The following is a 24,757-nucleotide window of genomic DNA, read 5'->3' on the forward strand; positions in this document are numbered from 1 at the left end:
CTTTTAAGTGGATGGTTATTTGAAGGAATAGAGGTTTTTACACCTGATCTCTGTCTGTCACCTCTGTAGTTATACAGTTACTTACCATAGAAATACTTTAGACTACTGGTCAACAGCCCTGCTCCTGGAGATTGGCTTTCTTTCAAAATTCTGCTCCAGCCCAAAAGCTTTGGTGATCCAACTAATTAAGTGAATTGACCATTTGGATCTGATGTGTTTAATCATAGCTGGGAGTGACTGAAGGTAGATCTGCAGTAGCAGAGTTGATTGCCACTGATTTAGACGTATGTCCCTGTGAACAGAAAGCTGACTTAAAAAATGTTTCTAATAGAAAACAATGGCCAGTGTGTTTTGAATCAGCCTGTTTTTAGTTTTTACAGGGAAAAGCATCTAAGTTTATTGAATGCACTACAGGTGACATAGATTGGGATGAAAACGTTGCATTAAAGAACCACCCACTGAAAAGTTCTTCATGGAACCAAAAGAGGCATCAGTACAAAAAACCCTTTGGCACCTCTTTTTACATTAAGATTGTAGCCAAGCTTCATGCTGAGCATTGTTATTGATTTAGCAAATATGTGTAAAACAAACCCCAACCATCTGATTGTTTCTGTTCTACAGATGAGTTCTACTATGGTAAGTCTTTCTCTGAAATGATTCTTTATTTTATTATCCATGAAGCTTGTATTTAATTACATATATGAAGGATGAATGATTAGCTTAATTTCTGAATGTATGATCACATTCTTGTGTGTTTGATGTATACCCACAGTGATTATCTAGTCCAGTCTCGGCTATCCATTGCTATTCACATTTATGGTTCTCAGTAGAGCAGTGGACCTCCAGGATTGGCGTTGGAAACCCCTGTTTTTCTATAATTGCTCTTTCTCTTTACATCCATGTTATGTTATAATATTTTTTTCTGAGCTAACAAAACTGTAGATGCTGTTTTACCATGTTACAGGATGCAGCTGAATATAGGCTATTAATTTGAACTAACCATTTTCTGTCATGTTCTGTACTGGAACTATTTATCTCTTCTGGTATGCAAACTCTCTGCTTAGATACAACTACTCCTCCAGGTATGTCTGTTTTTTTTCTCTTGCAATTTCTGAGAGCATTGTGTATGATTTTCAGTACGTTTTGGTTATATTTATAAAACTTACGTTGATACATTTTGGTCTTGTGTTTAGAGATTCCACCACAGGAAGACAAAGTTGCTGTAAGTGTGGACCTGTTTTCAGTAAATAGAAACTGGAGCCCAATAGTCTGATTTAATGACTTGTAAAACAATACATTGAAACTGTATTATTTCAGATTAGAAGCCTCATCTAAAAAACAGTATATTGGCAATACAATATGCATTTTTGAGAAAACTCACCTGTGGTGTCGTTTGCACAAATAAAGAGAAATCAGTTTGGTACTGACTGTGAGACTGTTCTATAATGAAAGACAATAATGAAGACTTTTTTTAATCTATTCTAGGTATATGTGGTGGTGGGAATAGCTGGGGTTGCACTAACTGGATGCATCTTGATGCTGATCTTTCTCAAGTATGGAAGAAGCTCAAAGTTTGGCCTGAAGGGTAAGCATGTTAGTTTAGGCTTAGTTTCTAGTCCTTGACTAAGCATAATTCAAATTTTAATGATTTATTTTGGAAAAACTAAATTGCTACACATTGCTACAGCGGGCATGGAACATGTCTATGGTCCATTTATATCTTACCTGTGATGATTCGATGCACTGAAGTGATATATAGACATGTGCTTTGATGTTTTTAAAAAATCCATGCCAGTTTTTGTAGTAACAGAGTATTGTAAATAAATTGAAGGATTGAAGCAATTGCAGATAGGAACTGGTGCTAAGCAGGGCTAAGGGAAATATGGAAGGGAGGAAAATATGGCAGAGCTTGGAGGGCAGCATAATGATTTGACTAGATTTTGTAAAGTGAGAGCATGCAGAGAAAACAAATCAGATTTCATTATCATTAAAAAATTCAGCTTGATAAATAGTCTTACCCCATTTGGTGACTAGGTCTGTCATTGACCCATGACTAGGCCCCTGTGATAATGTAAAAAATGTAATAAGTTCTGTAGAATACTGCCTATTGTGTCAGCCAGCTTCAGAATAAAACAGTTGTGCTGAATTTGTTACACTAATATCTTGATGCTCATCTTAGTTTTTAGCTTTTTTAGCTATTAAAGGAAATCAGCTTCTTATTTTAATTTCCATTCCTCCTTAAATAGTGTAGCAGTTGGATGATAATGACCATACATGCATATGACAGTAACTGCTACATCATTTAAGATGAAAAAGGAAAAAAATGAAAGGCTTCATCTTTCTCTAATCTCTATCCACCGTATGAGCCTCAATTACATTTAGCAAAAGTGGGGCCATATCATTTGAGATGTGGGCTGCTGGTTTAACCCCTAAATTACTACAGATATACATTTGGATGTAACATTTACAGTTTACACATTCTTGTGTTTATGTGCACGAGTTGACTGGGGCAGGGGAAGGATAGTGGTTAGAGCCCTGGGCACTTGATCATATGGTTGTGGGTTTAGTACATGGATCTGTCGGGTCGAGTAAGGCACTTAACCCTCTCTACTCCAGGGTTGTGTGACACAACCATGGCTTTCTAAGCTGGGATATGTGAAGAAAAGCATTTTGTTTTACAGTACAAACAGTATAATGACTATAAGTATACTTAATCTAGAATGCCTGAAAGCTGGTGCTAAAGTAGTTGTTTGGTAATTGCATTTCATTGGCTTCAGATGTGTTATTCATAATTATTATATGTTTAGCAGATAATATAGAGCAAGGTTGGCATCAGTCTACATGTCCTTAAGCTACTTTAGCTGTGTCTAGCATTGGAAAGCCACACTGATTTTCACCATGGGCTTTATTCTGTAGAAGGTTTTTCAATTTTTGTTTCTTCTGTCTTTCTTTTCTTGATTTTTCTGGCATTGTAAGTCATCCTAGGCATTTTGGTGCTATTTACTTTGTCATTATTTCTTCAGCACCCACTTGGTTTTATCAGAACTTTATCAGGTTTGTAGCTCACCAGCTATAAGGTTAAGATATATGCTGTAGAACTTACAACATGATTTACTACACAATGTACAGGCAAGTCTAAACGCCTCCTTGACCTGTTTGGCTGTCTGTTGGTAGTCCACTATATTTGGTTTTTCTCTATTTTACAGAGCTTGGGGCAGCCTCTGACCCCTGTTTTATTGTCAGCTGCAAGAATATGAAAAGAATACTACAAAAGTTCTGTTCTGACTTTCTGGCAACTGGCATTTGATGCCAAGGTTATTATTGCTCAAATATTCTAGAATACTTAAATACTTTAAATATGTTTATGGTTTATTCAGTGGGTGTTTGAATGTGTAGCATTGTAGATGGATGGATAAATGGATAGAACTTTATTGATCCTGAATGGAAATTGCAGTGTTTCAGTAGCAAGACATATACACACACACACACATTTTCTAAGCCGCTTCTCCCTTAGGATCGTGGGGCAGGGGGTGCTGGAGCAGCAAGACATAAAATTTCACATAAACTTACATATATTATGCAGAAAAAAAATGAAATTAAAATAGACATAAGTGTAGGAGTAAAAATAAAGTATATCTATTTGCATATTCCCACGACCCTGAGGGAGAAGCGGCTTAGAAAATGTGTGTGTGTATTTGCATATTTACATAGCATATGAGATAGGTTTGTTGTATTTATATGATAGTAGGCACTGAGTGGTATGAGATAAACTAAAAGCACAATGAGTATAGACATAACTAGGAGTTGCAGCAATATTACAATGTAAAGTGCATAGTGAAAGTGTCATTACAGCAGCAGGTTACGACATATTGCAAAGTGGGTATTAACAGGAGAGGTGATATAGTGATGTGGGTAAAGAGATACTATTTATAAAACTTATAAGACGCATACACTGAACTTCTGAAACAGACAGCTGCCTCGAGCGGTGCCAGAAGAATAATAGTTACAGTTAAATGATATATGACACTTGATATTCTGCCTCTTTACAAGATTTGTAATTCTTCTCTTTTCCTGCTCAGGTTCCTCCTCAGTTATCAGCAATGACGACGACTCAGCAAGTCCACTCCACCATGTCTCCAATGGTAACAACACGCCATCATCCTCTGAGATGGGCCCAGATGCTGTCATTATTGGCATGACCAAGATACCGGTGATTGAGAACCCACAGTACTTCCGTAACCCCAGCAGCATGCTGAAATCAGACACTTGTGAGTTGCCAGGGCACACAAGGCTACTACCAACACCCCTTTCCCACAAACACACACACTAACAACCCCCAGCTTGAGTTAGCTTGAGTTTTTATGGTTCCACTACCATGGCAACCATATTATAGGCAGGTGGTCTCTAATGGTAGATTTTATAGGTATAAGAACTGTAACTATGATTCTCTGTAACTATGATCCTCAGATGCCCTTCCCACAGAAAAGTCTTAGGCACCTAGCAAATTGTTGAAAACCATTTACCTGGGCAATAAGTATGTTTTTCACTGCTGTAACTGGTATTCGCCCCTAAGGCTAAAAGGAAGGCCAGAAATCAGCTGATCACAAGCTCTGTATGCATTTTTCCATAGTTGTGCAACACATCAAACGCCACAACATAGTGCTTAAGAGAGAACTTGGAGAGGGGGCTTTTGGCAAAGTGTTCCTTGCCGAATGCTACAACTTGTCACCAGACCAGGAGAAGATCTTGGTGGCTGTTAAGGTATGAAAATCTAGAATCCTGAAACATTAGAAGTACTAGTAACACTTACATTGTACTGTGTTAGAGGATATGTATGGTACATAGCTGCCATTAATTACAAGCACATATTTCACATAAGTAAACTTTGTGTTTTGATAATGGAATAATTGGTAGGTACAGTGTGCATTTTAGGACATCCTCAGACTTCAGCATCAGTACTCAGGCATTGCACAGAACGGCATGTTCCTCAAACTAAATAACTTTGAGTTTCAGGAAAAAACATTGTCATGTCTCAGATCTCGTCAGATGAAGTGGCTTCAGACCAAAAGGTATCAGACCAAACAGCCTCGGAAAAAAGGTATCAGCCCAAACATGTCAGATCAAATTGCCTTGATCTTTCAAAGTAGCACCTGCATTTGGCAAGAGCTGACCATGCAGCCTCTTGATTGTGGTAGATGTGCTGTGGAGAGAGATGAGACGTATCTGATTTCATGTCCTCTTAAAACACTTTGCAAATGTTACACCAGCTTTTATTTCAAGAATGTGCAATAGTTGTCTAAGTTACATTGAACCAGTATATGCTTAATTAAGGTGTAACTTTTTTCCTGAGACCATTTAGTCTGATGTTCCATTACACAAGATCGGAGACATGATGGCGTTTTTTTCTTGAGATTTGAAGTTATTTAGTTTGAGGAATGATGCCTATCTGTCTGATGCCCGAGTACTGATGCTGAGGTCTGATTGATCTAAAATGTACACCATAGGTAGGCCATTGTAATGTGACCATCAGGTCCAATGTAATGATTCTTAAGATGAAACGTGTGTCACAAAGACTTTAAAAGAAGCAAGTGAAAGTGGGCGGGCTGACTTCCACCGAGAGGCGGAGCTCTTGACTAACCTGCAGCATGAGCACATCGTCACCTTCTATGGCGTGTGTGTGGAGAGTGATCCCCTCATTATGGTGTTCGAGTACATGAAACACGGAGACCTCAACAAGTTCCTCAGGTATCCATATGTATGTGACATGTGCTAAACAAAGTTTTAATAAGTCTATTGTTTACTTGATTATTGGACAAAAGTACTCGGACACTTATGTATTACACCTACAGGAGCTCTTATGACATCTCATTCTAAATCCATAGGCATTGATATAGAGTTTTTCCACGTTTTGCAGCTATAGCAGCTTCCACTCTTCTGAAAAGCATTCTACAAGATTTTGGAGTGTGTCTGTGTGAAGAGGATTTGTGAGGTGACACACTTATGCTGGACAAGAGGGCCTGGTTCGCAATCTTCATTCTAGTTCATCCCGAAGGTGGTCGACGGGGTTGAGGTCAGGGCTTTGTGTGGGCCAGTCATATTTTTTCACACCAAACTCCCCAACCATGCCTTTATGGACCTTGCTTTGTGCACTTGGGCATGGTCATGCTGGAACAGAAAAAGGTCTTTTCAAAACTGTTCCCAAGTTGGAAGCATACAATTGTCCAAAATGTTTTGGTCTGCTGAAACATTAAGATTTTCCTTAACTGGAACTAAGGGGCCTAGGCCAACTCCTAAAAAACAACCCCATACTTTACTTTAAAAAAAATCCACCAAACTTTACAGTCGCTGCTTGGCCATGGCGACCCATGCCATATAGCTCCCAGCACATCTTTTTTTGTCACATATAGTTAATCGTGGAATATCTAAAAGGGAAGAAGTTTTACAAGCTGACTTGTTGCATTGGTGTCCTATTACATGCTCAAACTCACTGAACTGAGACACTTTCTTTCGCAAATGTTTGTAAAGGCAGACTGCATGGATAGGTGCTTAATTTTATACATCTCTGGCAAAATGAATGAATGAAACACTTCAATTCAATGATCAAGAGGTGTGTCCCAATACTTTTGTCCATATAGTGTATATTTATTTGTTTACATGTTAGCTAGTGTGCATTATCTGTAACTGTGAACACATTCAATTGTGCCTTTGCACAGTCAGTTGTATTCTACCTGATGTTTGGTGGTACATTAGTATGAGAGGTGCTATTCATAAAGGAACAGTTTAAACAGAAAAAGACAATGTTGCTAACAATAAATGAAAGTGAAAATTGGTGCCAACTAGGTTACGGTCACTGTTAGCTATGCTAGCAGGTTTGGTCAAACTGTTCTTTTAATGTCTTTTTATCTTGTTTTCTCAGGGCTCACGGGCCAGATGCTGTGCTGATGGCGGATGGGCAGCAGAGTATGCTGGTGGAACTGACTCAGTCGCAGATGCTACACATTGCTCAGCAGATAGCAGCCGGTATGGTGTATCTGGCCTCACAGCACTTTGTTCACAGAGACCTGGCCACGCGCAACTGCCTGGTGGGAGAGAATCTGCTTGTCAAGATAGGGGACTTCGGCATGTCCAGAGATGTGTACAGCACTGATTACTACAGGGTAAGGTGGTAGTGTTCATATATGAGCGCCTGAAATATTCTACTCTCTTACTCTCTCTCATGATAGCTTTGGACCATGGTAATACTGTGGCCCTAGAATACAATCTCAGAATAAAAGGTGCAAAACTGTCACTGGGGCAGTAACTAGGGTGGTTCCCTCAAGGGTACATCTCAGTACCTTTAGTCAGGGAAAACAATTGAACCGTAATCCATAGAAATTATATTTTCGAAGTTGCACTGACTCCACACATTCTGACTAGTCTCCAGGCTTTTATTTTATTGTTCTGTTTTAAAAGATTAGGTTATGAAAATATACAAATATGTGCTTTTTCCACCAGGACAAATTTATTCAAGGTTCGCAATTGGACCTCAGAACCACTGTTTAACCTTTGAGGGTATATTTACATCATTTGTATCTTGATGAACAAAAAATACCTTTATTTTTAACAACGTAGGAAGGTCTAGATGTTTAAGCTATTTCACCCTTATGCAGGAGTAAGGCTCAGAAACAGAATAAAAAGCTGGAAAATTGTTTTGCAATGTAAGTCATACAACCCCAATTCCAATGAAGTTGGGACGTTGTGTAAAACATAAATAAAAACTGAATATGATGATTTGCAAATCCTTTTCAACCTATATTCAATTAAATATACTACAAAGGCAAGATATTCAACGTTCAAATGGATAAACTTTATTGTTTTTTGCAAATATTCACTTTGAATTTGATGCCTGCAACACATTCCAAAGAAGTTGGGACAGGGACAACAAAAGACTGGGAAAGTTGAGGAATGCTCAAAAACACCTGTTTGGAACATTCCACAGGTGAACAGGTTAATTGGAAACAGGTGACTGTGAGTGACTGGGTATAAAGGGAGCATCCCTGAAAGGCTCAGTCGTTCACAAGCAAGGATGGGGTGAAGTTCACCACTTTGTGAACAACTGCGTGAGCAAATAGTCCAACAGTTTAAGAACAGCGTTTCTTTAATGTCCAATTGCAAGGAATTTAGGGATTTCATCATCTACAGTGCATAATATCATCAAAAGATTCAGAGAATCTGGAGAAATCTCTGCAAGTAAGTTAGTAAGTAAGTAAACCGACATCATTCTGTAATGGATATTACCACTCAGGAACACTTCAGAAAACCATTGTCAGTGAACACAGTTCGTCGCTCCATCTACAAGTGCAAGTTAAAACTGCCATGCAAAGTGAAAGACATATATCAACAACACCCAGAAATCCGGCTTCTCTGGGCCCAAGCTCATCTGAGATGGACTGACGGCAAAGTGGAAAAGTGTCCTGTGGTCTGACGAGTCCACATATCAAATTGTTTTTGGAATAGATGGATGTTGTGTCCTCGGGGCCAAAGAGGAAAAGGACTGTCCGGACTGTTATCAGCGCAAAGTTCAAAAGCCAGCATCTCTGATGGTATGGGGGTGTGTTAGTGCCCATGGCATGGGTAACTTGCACATCTGTGAAGGCACTATTAATGCTGGAATGTACATACAGGTTTTGGAGCAACATATGCTGCCATTGTTGTCTATTCTCAGTTGTGTAGGTGTGGAGACGAAAGCTCTGTAGACACTATCTGAATATAAATATGAACAACTTCATTTCAAATTAATAAGATAGTGTTAAAGCCCTGTTAGAGTCCCGAAAGCCGAATGTGGGATCTCCTCCAAAGTCCGAGATTGCTCTGGTTTATATATGGTGAATGACCGTGCACACATAAGATGATTAGGGACACACACACACACACATCTATACATCCCATAAGGAAACATCTGGAAAAGCTTATTTCAACATAAACAGATACCCCTGGCAAACACTGTTCTCATAACCTTGACATGTTATTCTATACATTAGCTTCCTCTCTTAAAGGAAGGGACGGAAAAGGCCCTCAACAGAACACACACACACACAGACGAAAAAAGCTGTCCGTAAATATAACAGTTATAATACTATAGAGAAAAACATGATTATTACAATATAACAAATGCAAGATGATTGTAAAAACACCTCACCATCCAAGCACCGTCTTTTTCAGGAACGTCCTTGCTAATTTCAGCAAGACAATGCCAAGCCACATTCTGCACGTATTACAACAGCGTGGCTTCATAGTAAAAGAGTATGGGTACTAGCCTGACCTGCCTGCAGTCCAGACCTGTCTGCCATTGAAAATGTGTGGCGCATTATGAAGCGCAAAATACGACAACGGAGACCCCGGACTGTTGAGCAACTGAAGTTGTACATCAAGCAAAAATGGGAAAGAATTCCACCTACAAAGCTTCAACAATTAGTGTCCTCAGTTACCAAACACTTATTGAGTGTTGTTAAAAGGAAAGGCGATGTAACACAGTGGTAAACATGCCCCTGTCCCAACTTCTTTGGAACGTGTTGCAGGCATCAAATTCAAAATGAGTGAATATTTGCAAAAAACAATAAAGTTTATATGTTTGAATATTAAATATCTTGTCTTTGTAGTGTATTCAATTGAATATAGGTTGAAAAGGATTTGCAAATCATCGTATTCTGTTTTTATTTGTTTTAAACAATGTCCCAACTTTGTTGGAATTGGGGTTGTAATTATAATAACAGTGATCTGTTATTTTTATCTCTCATAAATACTATTTAAATCAAAATTCTCTAATCCTAATGGGCCCAACAAAGAAAAAACATGTAAGTTTGCTATGTTGATTTTAGACCTTGAAGCTGTACAAAAATGTCACAAGTACAAATTAAACAGATACTCTGCTGTCTATTTAACAGTCTTTGTTAACAATTGAGCATATATTTGGCCAAAAAACTGTAATAGATTAAAAAAAACTGTTATAGATTTAAACTGATTGTTTAAATCTATAAAACCTAGAACAGTCAATTAGACATGATGAAATATAAATGTGCTTTAAAAAAAGACAATTCCCCCTACAGCGAGTTGTTCCAGAAAAAGCTCTGACCATCTGACACTAAAGGGCTCTCCCAAATCTGCCCCCTGCCAACACTGGCGGAAACACTCTGCTGTGTCAGCAGCCTTCTGGGTGTATGTGTGTGTGTGTTTGTGTGTGATATGGGACACCAGCCCCTTTTGCTGTGAAATGCCAGACACTGAATCAACAACTTACTGCAGCCTATATATGAGAATGGAACTATTTTAACAGACAAGCTATGAATTTAAATGAAATGTAACTTATTTGATAGCCATATACCTCAATAAAATCATTCACATGTGATGGCAGGTGGGCGGTCACACCATGTTGCCCATTCGCTGGATGCCTCCAGAGAGCATCATGTACCGCAGGTTTACCACAGAGAGTGACGTGTGGAGCCTTGGGGTGGTGCTGTGGGAGATCTTTACCTATGGCAAGCAACCCTGGTACCAGCTCTCCAACAATGAGGTCAGAACCCCTTAAGTGTCAAGTACTTATACACTTACAAATAATAATGACAAAAGGGTTCTTTGGAGCAATTTTATAGAAGACCCACCTTTGGGTCCCTAAAGAACCTTTCAATGAATGCAAAGGAGTGCTCTAGGGGTTTTCACCCTGTTGACTCAAAACCCAGTGGCCATTGATCTCTATTTTAAGTGTAACCTGTGTTAACAGGTTTTCTATTGTTTTACTTAGTAAGTAATTAAGTGTCTAAATATTTGTCCATGGTGAGTGACCATGTGCATCAGATAGCGTTTAGTTCAAAAAACACTGGGGATTCTTCAGGGAACTACACTTGTTTCTTTTATGGCAATGCTCCATAGAACCCATTTGGTACCTGCCTATAAAGAATGTAAACGTATACTGCTTCTACTTGTGTTTAAAGCAACTGATGCTGTAAATCTTCTGCCATAACTTCAGCAGTTGGAAAAATGCTTTCTTGCAGTACATAAGCTACTGATGATTAAGACAAAAGTTAAATGTTTTTTATAAAACTGAGCATAAGTGATTTTGTTGTCAAGTTTCTCAGCAAACCATTCTGAATGATATCTCAGTGATTTAACCATGTACACATAAAAAATCAATGGAATTCTACTTTAAGAATTTTGTGGAGCATCCTATTTGTTCTTGTAAAATTTCCTGATGAAGTGACACTGAGTGTCCACCTACCTTGTATCTACAATTATTGACTATTATCAGTTACACCTGCCATGTTTGTGCACTTTGGTTAGGTGTACAATTACTGACTATAGACCATCTGTCGCGCAATTTATAGCCACCATTGACTCTGTCCATCATTGGAATAAGACCTCCATTATTTGGGTGGTGATTCATTTTCAGTACAGCACACAATATTTGATGATATTAGAAAATTCTATATCCAGCCAGCAGTGGTCCTTTGGTCAGGAACTGATGATGGATAAAAGACTAGAGGATGACACAAACTGTGCAGCAACAGATGGGCCATAGTCTCTACAAGTGACATCTACAAGATGGGCAAAAAAGGCAGATGTGTCTAATAGAGAGTGGTCAGTAAGTGTACACAATATCTAAAAACCCCAGCAACACTGCTGTATCTGTAACAAAAAGTGCAAATTTTATTAAAGAAGGTGCAGGGGAAAGTGAGGCTCAACCTAACACAAATTTTTAATTGGAGCAAATTTGAAAATAAACTACAACCCCAATTCCAATGAAGTTGGGACGTTGTGTAAAACATAAACAAAAACAGAATACAATGATTTGCCAATCCTTTTCAATCTATATTAAATTGAATACACTACAAAGACAAGATATTTAATGTTCAAACGGATAAACTTTATTGTTTTTTGCAAACATTCACTCATTTTGAATTTGATGCCTGCAACACATTCAAAAGAAGTTGGGACAGGGGCAACAAAAGACTGGGAAAGTTGAGGAATGCTCAAAAAACACCTGTTTCGAACATTCCACAGGTGAACAGGTTAATTGGAAACGATTGGAGTGATTGGGTATAAAGGGAGCATCCCTGAAAGGCTCAGTAGTTCACAAGCAAGGATGGGGTGAGGTTCACCACTTTGTGAACAACTGCGTGAGCAAATAGTCCAACAGTTTAAGAACAGCGTTTCTTTAATGTCTAATTGCAAGGAATTTAGGGATTTCATCATCTACAGTCCATAATATCATCAAACGATGATACGATTCAGAGAATCTGGAGAAATCTCTGCAAGTAAGCGGCAAGGCAGAAAACCAACATTGAATGCCCGTGACCTTTGATCCCTCAGGCGGCACTGCATTAAAAACCAACATCATTCTGTAATGGATATTACCACATAGGCTCAGGAACACTTTAGTGAACACAGTTTGTCGCTCCATCTACAAGTGTAAGTTAAAACTCTGCCATGCAAAGCGAAAGACATATATCAACAACACCCAGAAACGCTGCCGGCTTCTCTGGGCCCGACCTCATCTGAGATGGACTGATGCAAATTGGAAAAGGGTCCTGTGGTCTGGCGAGTCCACATTTCAAACTGTTCTTGGAAATCATGGATGCCATGTCCTCCGGGTCAAAGGAAAAGGAAAAGGACTGTCTGGATTGTTATCAGCGCAAGGTTCTAAAGCCAGCATCTCTGATGGCATGGGGGTGTGTTTGGTGCCGATGGCATGGGTAACTTGCACATCTATGAAGGCACCATTAATGCTGAAAGGTACAAACAGGTTTTGGAGCAACATATGATGCCATCCAAGCACCGTCTTTTTCAGGGACGTCCCTGCTTATTTCAGCAAGACAATGCTAAGCCACATTCTGCACGCATTACAACAGCATGGCTTTGTAGATAAAGAGTGCGGGTACTAGACTGGCCTGCCTGCAGTCCAGACCTGTCTCCCATTGAAAATGTGTGGTGCATTATGAAGTGCAAAATACGACAACAGAGACCCCGGACTGTTGAGCAACTGAAGTTGTACATCAAGCAAAAATGGGAAAGAATTCCACCTTCAAAGCTTCAACAATTAGTGTCCTCAGTTCCCAAATGTTTATTGAGTGTTGTTAAAAGGAAAGGCGATGTAACAGAGTGGTAATCATGCCCCTGTCCCAGCTTCTTTGGAAATTGTTGCAGGCACCAAATTCAAAATGAGTGAATATTTGCAAAAAACAATAAAGTTTATCCGTTTGAACATTAAATATCTTGTCTTTGTAGTGTATTCAATTGAATATAGATTGAAAAGGATTTGCAAATCACCTTATTCTGTTTTTATTTATGTTTTAAACAACGTCCCAACTTCATTGGAATTGGGGTTGTATGTTCAGAGCATATATTGTATGTGAAGAATTCAGCCTAGTTTGAGTGAAAATGTTACAACTTATCCCAGAGGCAAGGTTAATTGTACTAGGTTGATGCAAACATTTAAATTAATGCAATTCTATGTTGTTTGAACCAAATGAGCTTTCTAACCCAAACACATAAAATCATGAATCAACAGTATAAAACTGGATACTGTTAATTTTTTACTACAAACTAGAACAGCAAGTATCAGCATGATGTAGGCCAACTGAATTATGTTTTATTAATCTGGCTCTTTTTTCTTTACTTTGGGAGGCTTAGTTATTATAGCATTTTAAAACTAACCACACCATGTGCAGGCTGTGGGTTAGCGTAGTTAAAGTTGTGTATATGCTTTAAAAATGGTTTGAAATTCATATGAAGGGGAGCAGACTATTCTCATATTTATAAACTCACGTTTATATGCTTCAAAATGGTGCTGTGATACAGCCACCAAGAAGGGAGCTCAGACGATGAGACGATTCTGTAGTTGTCAGAATTCACAGATGTTGCTATATAAAAACATGTTGATGCATATAAAACCTCTGTGTTGTAGCCTTTAGGTTGTGCCCTGCACTCCTATACCTAATAACTAGTGAGTCATTGTAGAATAGCTTGTGTGCATTTGGTGTGGCTCCTCCTGCAGGTGATTGAGTGCATCACACAAGGCCGTGTACTGCAGAGGCCTCGGACCTGTCCAAAAGAGGTGTATGACCTGATGCTGGGCTGCTGGCAGCGCGAACCCTACATGAGACTCAACATCAAAGAGATTCACAATCTGCTCCAGAGCCTGGCCAAGGCCTCACCTGTTTATCTGGACATCCTGGGCTGACCGTCTGTGTATGTATGTGTGAGGATATGTTTGTCTGTGTGCCATTGCTTGTGCTTCTGCCTCTTCACCACATAGACTAAAGGCCTTAAAGTTGATTGTGTGCGTTTCTGGGGTTTTTTGCCTCCCTCTGGAGACATGCCCTGCATCAAATTGTCCTTTTTTAATTCTCTATGTGCCAGAGGTGAACAAAGGGAATCAGACAGATCGTTAATCACTATTGTAAATACTCATCATGGACATGTAATTTCTTTTTGTGTTTTCTCCTCTCAATGAATGGAGAAAAGTTCTGCAGAATGACAAAGAAACAATGCAACAGTAAGAAAAAAACTGCAAAAATTAAAAACAGAGGCTCTTTGATTAGGTCATGCTTAAGCTTACATGTGTCAAGGACAATGTAGACAATTGTGAACTATGAACTTTTGTTGGAAAAAAGGAAAACTTTCTTGTGGATTTAACAGCATATTGTTCTCTTTTTTCCTGCCACCAGTGCCATTTTTATTTACACTTATTGGATTAAGATGGACATTACAAGAAAGTTCTATTTTGGAGGCCCATTAATTAGCACAACATTGTTGCTGTCCTGACCACACTTTGTGATTAACCTAGTGTGGACTGTGAAACACTGGTGGAAGAACAATCATTTAATCACCAGTTTCTTTTATTTGTAGCTTGATTCATTCATTTATGTATCCACTTGAATGGGGTTGGTGCCATTTCTTTTTTTTAATGTGGTGAATATGCATTGTATCTTTCACAGTCTTAACCAAGTAACAGAAGCACAGAGACAAAGAGGCACCCAGGAATCTTTCATGCTGGAAAGTTGATGCAATTCAGTTGTTGCTGTAAGGCTGTTGCACAGGGGACAGGTATTAATTCATCCATTTTGTTAATTTACTGATTCATCGGTTTCTTTGGTGTTGGTGAGAGCACATTGGCACAGTCACCAGCAGTGGTGTTCCACAATGTCCTTGGGCCAGTACAATGGCTGCCTCTTTACGCATTTAAGGACTACTTCAGGGCCTTATTGACGTCTTGCTAACTGGTTCATGGTTACAGCAATGACTGCATCATAGGGTACTTACTCAGCGGCAAAAAGTGAACAGATTTGTGTTGTTTCAGCATTGTCTCCATGTTATTTGTTGTATCTTGTGTTGCCAATTGGATGGATGTTGCCTTTTGGAAGATTTGTTTTCTTCTTTTTGTTTAGGGGTTATAGATCACAGACATTGACTATGGCACGACAACCCCCGCTGAAAAGACGGATTTCATTTGCACTTATGATTTCCCATAGTTATCAGTTTTATATGATCGATTATCTACTATGAAATAACCTTTTAATAGTGTGTCAGTAATCTTCTGTGATGTTTCTTTTTCAATGTCTCGTGGGCAGTTTCAAAGCGATGGATTTGGTGGGCACTGTGACGTAAGCATTGATGTGAGAGTGGTATGATGGGAACTTGGCCATCCCTGAGGTCACCTCCAGACAACACAGACCCTATGAAGGGACAGCCAGGGTTCCATGTCTGTGTGCTTCAACCCCACCAAATATGTGAAAAAAGGAAGAAATAACTTATTGCAAGTCACCGTACCAACTCTACATCTGATTATTACACTTAAGTAAATGAAGCACTAACTTTCCATAATACATAACTGACTTTGACTGACCAACTTCTCACTTGTTCATTACTACACCAAACTACACTTATTCACAGCTAGATTTACCATTCTAACATTACAGTATGGCAAATTCTCCTGTATATGGTTAACTCCTTATTCATTCAGTGGATGTCCTCATGATATCCTTTCTGCTAGTGACATGCTGTGAGTGGTTTTTCGTGAGTGCAAAGTGACAAAGCTCTGAAAAAGTGTTGCACCAAGTGAGTGCGAAATCAGAATGTAAATAACATTAGAAACATTTGTTGTCCTTTGTACCCTGATGTTGGGCTCTTTCTAAGCTGTCTCTGTATCAGCGACATGTATTTTTTCAGGCATCCCTTCACAGTGTTTCTAAACATTTCAAGAACTGGTCAGCACTGGTCATCTGTGAACCAGTGATTATGAAGCATTATAAAATATCTGAGCTGTAACCTTCCTTTCTGTTGACTGCTCATATTTTTGTAAAATTCAAATAATTGTAAGCACTGCAAAAATGCACAGAAAGAGATATATGTCTTTGAAGATATGGTATTTGTCCATCAGGCAGATCCTTTATTTTAGAAGTAGGATGTTATGAAGAGTGCTTTATTTGATGTAAAGAACTGATATCCAGATTTCCTTGCTAAAAAAGCATCAGTTAGCCAACTGTTGGCTAAATTAGCCCAAACCTGGTTTTGAGAGAAAAAAATAAGCAAGAAAATAATGTAGAAAATTTGCACACAATAAATATTTGGTCTAAACCATTATGCTAAGACCTAAGACTCTGTCTAAACCCAGATTTTTTATGCTTCGTTTTTGTGCGTTGACAGACTGACTTAAAAGTTAACTTAATTGAACAAAGATGGATTTTCTTTTTTTTTTTTTTACTTTTTACTATAGAGATGTGTCAGCTCTAAATAGCCAGCCTGTACTTCATATACTTCATAGCCCATGCTGTACAGTAAAAAAAATAAATAAATATATATATATATATTTTATATATATATATATATATATATATATATATATGCATACACACAATGTTCTTTAAAAACAGCTGTCAAGACATGTTACTAAGGAAGGAAACATTTCTCCTGGGCCACAAGCAACATGCGTGTAAATACAATTTTGTGTGATAATGTACTGTATAAATTTATTTCTGTGCTTTTTCACAATATAGTGAGAATATTTTTGTTTGGATTTTCTCTATAAATCTAACTGAATTTCTTATTTACAAACAAATTAAACCTTAAAAGAAGTATTACTTTGCCCTCCTTGTTACAATTTTGTAAGGGCAGGTTGCCATAAACACAGTTCCATCTAGGTCAGGACCACCTGTCCACCCCATTGTCCTTAAAAGTTTAACTTCTAACCAATGTGTTTATTCACTGATGAACTGTGACTGGGCGCTGGAACACTGTATTACTTTATCCTTGTTCCTATTTAAAACAAACAAAGAAAAATAACTTTTTTTATTTCTCTTTCTTTTGGAGGTACTCTGTTTTAGCCCAATTTTGGCTGAGTATGACTGTGTGTGAGTATGTGTGTGTGTGTGTGTGTGTGTGTGTGTGTCCGGGGCATACCTGAGCATAGTGTCCGTGCGAGAGTGTTAGTTGCATTTATTTCTTTTGCTCCTGGCAGACTCGATCTCTCACTGCTTAGATATCAGTATTCTATGCTTTGTGCATCCTGTGAGCAGCTTCTCTGCAGTCAGTGGAAATGTTCCTTGTAATACTGTGCATTTAATAAAGGTGGTATGTCTTACAAGACTATGTTTCTATGTGCATTGTAATACACAGTTGCCTTTTGCAAAAAAGGTAACAACTACAAACTATCAATCACAGTAGCACATTAAACAAGCAGAGGGTCTTTCAATTGCATTATAGAGTAACTTTTAATGCACAGTGTCAGTTAAAATTGTCCACCTTTACATGTAATACGCAGAGCAAGTATGATTTATTTCACTCATTGCATCCGGTGACTACACATGCATTACTTCATATGACTGAACCAGTAAAAACCGTACTGTAGCTAAATTCAGTGAGAGGACCAATCCAGTTCTTAGTAGAAAGTGGAAACCCTAATTAATGGTTCCTGGACAAGTGTGCCACACAAGATTTCACACAGAGTAAATATAAGAAAGGTAAGAGAGAAGCCAGTGGTCACTCAAAGAGTTGCAGGACAACCTGAAAAAAGTGTGAACCGCAGTTACACAGAGAAAAATCAAACTTCAACACATCTTTGTTCCTACAACCCATGCACACCTCATCTGCTGAAAAAGAAGCTCAAATATGGGCTTAAAATTTGCACACAAGCTTTTACGCCAATCATAACTCTTCTGGAACAAATGTACTTTGGTCAGTCTAATGATTCCAAAAACACCATACTCACAGTTCATTCTGAAGTTGGGTGCATCCTGACATGGGGCTGCTTCTCTGCAAACATTACTGGGGCATCATCAAAGGAAACATGAATTGAGTGATGTACTGGAACGTATTAGAGAGTTCAATCTTAGAGGCCCAGAAACCAAATCCAAGACAAAAAGGCAATAAGTCCATACATACAGCCAAATTAACTCGAAACTGGTTTCAGAAAAGGTGAAGGTGTTTATATGCCTTTTCACCCTTTATATCAGTCAGGACATTGTCACTGAAAATCTATGGAGGATTTTGAAATTACTTTTGTAACCTTGGCAGGCCTCTAGACTGCAACTACAATTAATTAAAAAATGCTTTATTTGCGAGTCATAAAATCAACTTGTCAGTGGCAACAGGTAGCAACTTTATTATTTAATTAATTTTTTATGTGTGTGTATTTTTTACTACTGTTCTGTATTTCCATCCATCCATCCATCCATTTTCTAAGCCGCTTCTCCATCAGGGTCGCGGGGGGATGCTGGAGCCTATCCCAGCAGTCTTCAGGCGGAAGGCAGGATACACCCTGAACAGGTCGCCAGTCCATCGCAGGGCAGACAGACAGACAGACACAGACAGTCACTCACACACTCACACCTAGGGGCAATTTAGCATGTCCAAATGGCCTGACTGCATGTCTTTGGACTGTGGGAGGAAACCGGAGAACCCGGAGGAAACCCACGCAGACACGGGGAGAACATGCAAACTCCACACAGAGAGGACCCTGGCCGCCCGGCCGGGGAATCGAACCCAGGCCCTCCTCGCTGTGAAGCGACAGCGCTACCCACCACGCCGCCCCTTGTTCTGTATTTCTTTAGTCATCAAAAAAAAAAAAAAAATGTTCTGTATTTCTTTAGTCATTTTTCATATTAAAAAGTAACAGATATTCTTTAGCGTCACATGGAGGCGTCCGCCTGTCAAAGGTCTGCATGCTCTCAGGAATTCAACCAGAGCTGTACAACGACAGGACAAATAAGGCGCATGTGCCGAGCCGAGATTTTTGCCTTTAACGTCCGCGTGTAGAAAATGGTGAAGCAAAAATATCAAATTTTCATATAATCTACGTCTCTGTCAGACCTTAAGAGGTCATCTGCTCAACCCCAGTCTGACTCAAGACCAGTAATAGTCTCTCACGAAGATGCACCTGACCAACTGTCCCCCTCCAGCACTTCATGCAGAAGTAGCTTAAAATTGAATTCAAGACAGCCTACATGATGGCACGAAAGAACAATCCTTCACCAAATTCATCTCCCAAATCTTGTTAATGAAAAATAGTGGACTGGATGCGTGAATCAGGCACGGTCCAAGGCAGAGAAACTTGAAGGGGAATTCCACCGATTGTTTTTCAAATGTCTGAACAATTCAGTGGTTGAGATACAAACAGACGTTCAAAATGTTTTATTGTGAAATGGTTCATTTGCAGAGAACTTACAGACTTGTGTCTTTCCAGTGATGGTGACAGAAACCAGGACTCCTAATGTCTACAATGTAAATGTAGTCAGTCATTTTATTTACTATCCAAAACCACCAATGAACCTACAGTGTCTTCCAAGTTTTGTAATGTTGATGGTGGTAAAATAGTGGTAAATCTAGTCTATTTTGCCTTAGTATATCTTTAATGTATCCCTCCACCATGAATGGATTAAAATTAGTTCAAATACATTTAAACAAAAACTTTATCACAAAATTACTGTAAAACAATGTCTAATGACCTGAGGCAGTGCAACCATAACCATTACAGAAAATGCGCCTGTTTTTTTTAGGAGCCAATGGCTCCTATTTTCTGTCTGGTAGCTTTGCTTGGTGTACTGAAGATGGTTTGCAAAAAGGAACAAACTAAACCAAAGTGCTGCAAAAAAAAAAAGCTAATTACGTCCATGGTAAGACGTCTTGAAGCTGCAATTGCCAGCAATTGTTTTGCAATGAAATTACTAATTTTTTGTGGTGTCTGAAAAATACTCAATTTTTTTGTTTTGTTTATGCATAGGGATACATAATTTTTCATAAGTACAAAGTACAAAAGACATTGTCTATGTGAATGTGACGTGAATATATGCACTGGAAGTACATTATCAAAAACAAGGGTTAATACTTTTCCTCACTGTATATGCTACTGAATTAGATCATACTGATATGAATGATTGAACTTGCAGTGACAAACGGAGTCACATTTTGTCATTTGATCTCACCATGTCAACTTAATTTCTATCCTACTCTACCTCTTTTTGGCAAAGACAAAGTTGATTGACACTCGCTGCTCACTAAACCCTGTTTTGGTGTGGAGGCCACTTGTAGGCATGAAAGGCATCCCAAAAGTAATATTTTAAATCTAACATTAACCATGGTCTAGTGACGAGGGCAGCTGCACCTAACCATGGGAATATCTGCACAGAGAAATCAATAGAACTAGTAGATCTGGTTTCTAGACCAGAGGTGAAACAGTGATTACATGTAGCAACAAACAGTTCAGGGTTCAACATTCCCCACCCGCCCCCATGGGCCTTTTGTACCATTCCAAACAAACGTTTTGTTTTAAAACACTTTTTCAAATAAGCATTTGAAATTGACATTTTTGCCCTTAAATAAAATGCATTATTCTCTCACACACACATGCATGCTCAAAGCATTTATACATGTGCCACAAAAAACTTCTCTAATCATTTTTACTATTATATAATATATATATGAATGAAGACATGTATGTGAGTCTACCGTATTATGAATAAAAACCACATCAGTTGCATACATATGTCCAGCACACTCGATGGGCGAGCAGCCTTTTATGCTCATACGTGCGAGACGACAGGAATCTTTTATAACATTCTTGGAGGTGAAAAATATTAAATTGTGCTCCATATCAAATATCAAAAAGCTCCAGGCTCCCCTCTTTAAGAAGGCCAACACATCCAGTTTTTCCACGCTTGAGGCTTGAAAGCTCTGTCATAAGGTTAAATTTCCCCAATTAAAATTTAAAACAATGAATACTAAAGGATATAAATAAACCTGCAGCTCTAGTCAAAAACCGCACTCTTTCAAACTGTGATTTTGATACAAAAATGATTGCTCAGCCCTACAATATAGTGACTTTTCTATAAACTGTGTTAGTCTGGTTTTGTTTGCCTTGTTAGGCAGACCTACAAACAGTGTAAAACTGGAGGAATCGGTTTAAGGAAAGAGAATTTTCCCAGGAATAAAGTCTCTCACTTGCTTCACTTCATACTAACCCACTGCCAGCATTAAATCATGCCTCACACTGTAAATGATTACAAAAAAAGGAGACTGGATTTGTGTAGGGTGATACACAAGGAGAATTAAGGCAATATTAAGTGTGGTGTTCACAGAATTGAATGTCACATTATTACTGACTGTGCAAGTGCTTTTCAGTGCTGCTCTCCCAATCTGCCGTTTTTCTTGCTATGGTTAATGTTGAACCCTGTTAGTTAGAATGCTGTGTGACAATGTACAGATTAATTAAAGTTTTACTGTAAACTTACAGCAGGCACTTGAACATGAAACACCTTAAAACCAGGATAGGTACTTCTAATGACGGGAATAATACTGCAATAATTTAGCAAAATATTGGTTGTATTATCAGTAGAAGGTGTTTTTATATGACTACGCACGTAGAACAGAACAAGAGCGAGAGAATGGTGGATTCGTTTTCATCAAAAGCTGTGCACCGCTTTTATTGTAGTATTCTAAATTTACATTAAAAAAAGAAAGTCTGCCCATGTCCTAGAACCATTATGAAAGGTAACGCACAAATTCAATATACATCTCATTGTATTTTACATTGAGGATAAGAGTATAGGCATGGAGGTGGCATGAGTCAATCACAAGGCTTAAAAAAATAATCAAAAGAGAAACTAAAAACCTGAATAAATAGAAGGTGCTTTTTTTTTTCTTTTTTTTTTTTTTTTTTAGCAGAGCAATAATTAGAATGTCATTTGTTTTAAAACGCTGAACAAAAACAATGCCAGAAACATGGCAAGTCTCAAACACTCATTCTTCAACTGAAGAAAGAGGTAAAGTTGAAAAAATAAAAAAAAAAGAAATAAAAATGGGGAAACTCAAAAGACCTTCTGAGCAGGAGAGCTGATATATCCCATATTTTTGTGATTAATCACAAAAACAGATCCTAGATCAGCACCCTGACTTAAAAATGCATTGAGAGCAGCAGCTGTTGTCTATTGGAAGCAAAGGTGAGAAGCAGAGCGCGATGAGCATGGAGAGGCTAACTGTTCTGTACAGGTGCAAAAGTTAGAACGTACATCTGGTGATTACACAGTTGTCACTAAAACATCAACGTCTTGGGGACTTTAGGCAAGTTGTCCTTACGCCTGGCATTCTATTTTTTATTTTATAGCTAAAAAACAAAAACAAAAACAAAACAAAACAGAAAGACAGCCACTATTATACCAGCTTGATAAACTTTTCTGTTTGTTTTTTGCAACTGGTGAAACTGACTTCGGGACTGGTTTCTTGCCAGCTAGAGAAAAAAGGAAAAAGAAAAAGTTGAGACACAAAACTGCACTGCATTTTTATGAAGCTACTGCAGATTCCAATTTAGCTTTTTGCTTTGCTTTAGAAAAACTTTTAAAAACAAAAACGGTCGTCAAATGATTGATTCTGTGATTTTTCATTCAAAACACTTTAGTTCAAGTAACCCTTTAAAAAATTAAAGAAGCTTTGGGATTTTATTCGCCATTTTAATGACAAGGTCATTAAAAGTCATGCACGCTGCAAATAACCTCATGCAGTAGTTATGGTAAACCATCCAAGCACTTTTTATTCATTAATATTCATAAATACACACAGCAGCTTCATTAGAGAAGGACTCTGTTTCCTCTTCAGTTTCTGAATGTGGAGTATTTATAAGGAGAGTCTTTGTTAGACACAGGAAGCAGAGGTCTGCCACAGCTACCTACGCTCACCCGCTAAAGAAAAAAAATTAGTTATATGGAATTGATTTATATTTATATATATATTTATTTATATATATATATATATATATATATATATATATATTTTTTTTTTTTTTTTTTTTTTTTTCTCCTCACTTGTACTGACTCTCTTTCACTCATTCTCTCACACATTTTCCTCTCACTTTTGCTCTCCTTTTTATGGATTTTTACAATGTAACAAAAGGTGACAGACCTAAAATTACAAATCACCAAAAAAACAAAACAAAAACAAACAAAAAAAAAAAAAACAAGCAAAAAAAAAAAAAAAGGGAAAAAAAATTGAGAGCTGTGTGTTTGCCCACCGTCATTGGCAGTTACAGCACAGAGGACAATGTCTGCGTGGTGGTGGGATAACATCAAAGAGGAGGAGGTGGAGGCTCTTTGCCAGCAGAGCTCTCTTTCAGGTTCAGGCTCTCCAGCGCCACGTCCAAAGGCATGATGTCCACGCAGCCCATGGCTCCAAAGTCGGCGAAGTCTCGCCGCTCGTCCTCGTCTGAGGATGAGCTTTCCTCGCGCATCAGCGTGGACAATAATAACTCCTGGACAAAGAGGCTGCGATCAGCTCGCTCGCTCTCCAAAGCCTGACGCTCCACCTCCGACATCTTCGGCTCATTCAACCTGCCATGAGGAAAGAAGAAAGAGGAAGAGGCAAAATGAGGACAAAGTGTCATTTAGATGGTCAGCCATTTTAAAACTGGCAATTACATTAATGTACTAAACCTACACCAAACTATAGTCTTTTACTTTATGAATATTTTATTATGAAGGTGGCAATACTGATGGCCAAAAAAATTTGTGTCTGATACGTGTTCCCCACTCAAGCAACAAAGAAAACAAACTAGGACCTGACTGAACAAAGTAGAAGCTCTGACAACTGAGAACTGACCGTAATATTTGACCACATCACCAGTTGCCAAATTAAATCATACCAGTGAGTGAAGCACTGCTGAAGTAAAACTACTACAGGCTGTAGAATATTCACCTAAATTACAAAATTACATAGAAACATTCACAGGTAGCTTCATAGATGGTCTGAGTCAAGCCTTGAGTCTCTAGTGTGAGAGTCGAGTATCAAGTAGAGAACTTTGGTTATTCTTATTAGCTGCAGGCACTGCATTGTATAAATGTAAATCTCTACTAAAAACCTGTCATGTTTAACACAGCTTCAAATGAGTCTTTCATTACAGAAAAATCTTCAATCCGAAGGACAGAAGTGTTACATGCAGTAAATATAGTGTTTAAAGAAAAGAGGAACAACAGCAAGTATGCTAGCTAGTGTAAGTGCTAGAGACAATATGGAATGTGCGGCCCGATATCACAACAGATAAATTAAACGGCACGAGTCAAATAAGAGGTGGCTGAAGAACGGCCAAAGTGACTAGGAGAGCAGCTTGACAAACATTTTCACAAACAAACCAATAGTGGTCCAGTCAGAGGGAAACAAAATAAAAATGGAACCAAGTCAAGATAAAGCTCATACAAGGTGGAGCTGGTCTGAGGTGAAGCCAAGGTAAGACAGCAACGAGCTGCAG

The 24,757-nt window shown here is 38.5% G+C and overlaps 2 protein-coding genes across 3 annotated transcripts in view; one reads left to right on the top strand and one right to left on the bottom strand.

The window, feature by feature from the left end:
* Window positions 1-17,616, top strand: part of ntrk2b (neurotrophic tyrosine kinase, receptor, type 2b) — a 32,608-nt gene extending 14,992 nt beyond the window's left edge. The window contains exons 9-19 of one of the 2 annotated variants that reach the window (XM_017724738.2): window positions 622-636; window positions 1,065-1,082; window positions 1,194-1,222; window positions 1,486-1,585; window positions 4,080-4,268; window positions 4,631-4,761; window positions 5,573-5,745; window positions 6,917-7,157; window positions 10,391-10,549; window positions 14,027-14,220; window positions 15,603-17,616. In XM_017724738.2, coding sequence (XP_017580227.1) covers window positions 622-636; window positions 1,065-1,082; window positions 1,194-1,222; window positions 1,486-1,585; window positions 4,080-4,268; window positions 4,631-4,761; window positions 5,573-5,745; window positions 6,917-7,157; window positions 10,391-10,549; window positions 14,027-14,212 — 1,241 coding nt within the window. In that variant the 3' untranslated portion in view covers window positions 14,213-14,220; window positions 15,603-17,616. Of the gene's footprint in view, window positions 1-621; window positions 637-1,064; window positions 1,083-1,193; window positions 1,223-1,485; window positions 1,586-4,079; window positions 4,269-4,630; window positions 4,762-5,572; window positions 5,746-6,916; window positions 7,158-10,390; window positions 10,550-14,026 lie in introns of both variants that reach the window. The other variant, XM_017724737.2, reaches the window with a different exon arrangement.
* A 4,300-nt stretch (window positions 17,617-21,916) lies between these two features.
* Window positions 21,917-24,757, bottom strand: part of kcmf1 (potassium channel modulatory factor 1) — a 37,944-nt gene continuing 35,103 nt past the window's right edge. The window contains exon 7 of the mRNA XM_017724736.2: window positions 21,917-23,843. Coding sequence (XP_017580225.1) covers window positions 23,582-23,843 — 262 coding nt within the window. The 3' untranslated portion in view covers window positions 21,917-23,581. The remainder of the gene's footprint in view (window positions 23,844-24,757) is intronic.

Source organism: Pygocentrus nattereri, chromosome 23 (genome assembly GCF_015220715.1).
Source record: "Pygocentrus nattereri isolate fPygNat1 chromosome 23, fPygNat1.pri, whole genome shotgun sequence".
NCBI lineage: Eukaryota > Metazoa > Chordata > Actinopteri > Characiformes > Serrasalmidae > Pygocentrus > Pygocentrus nattereri.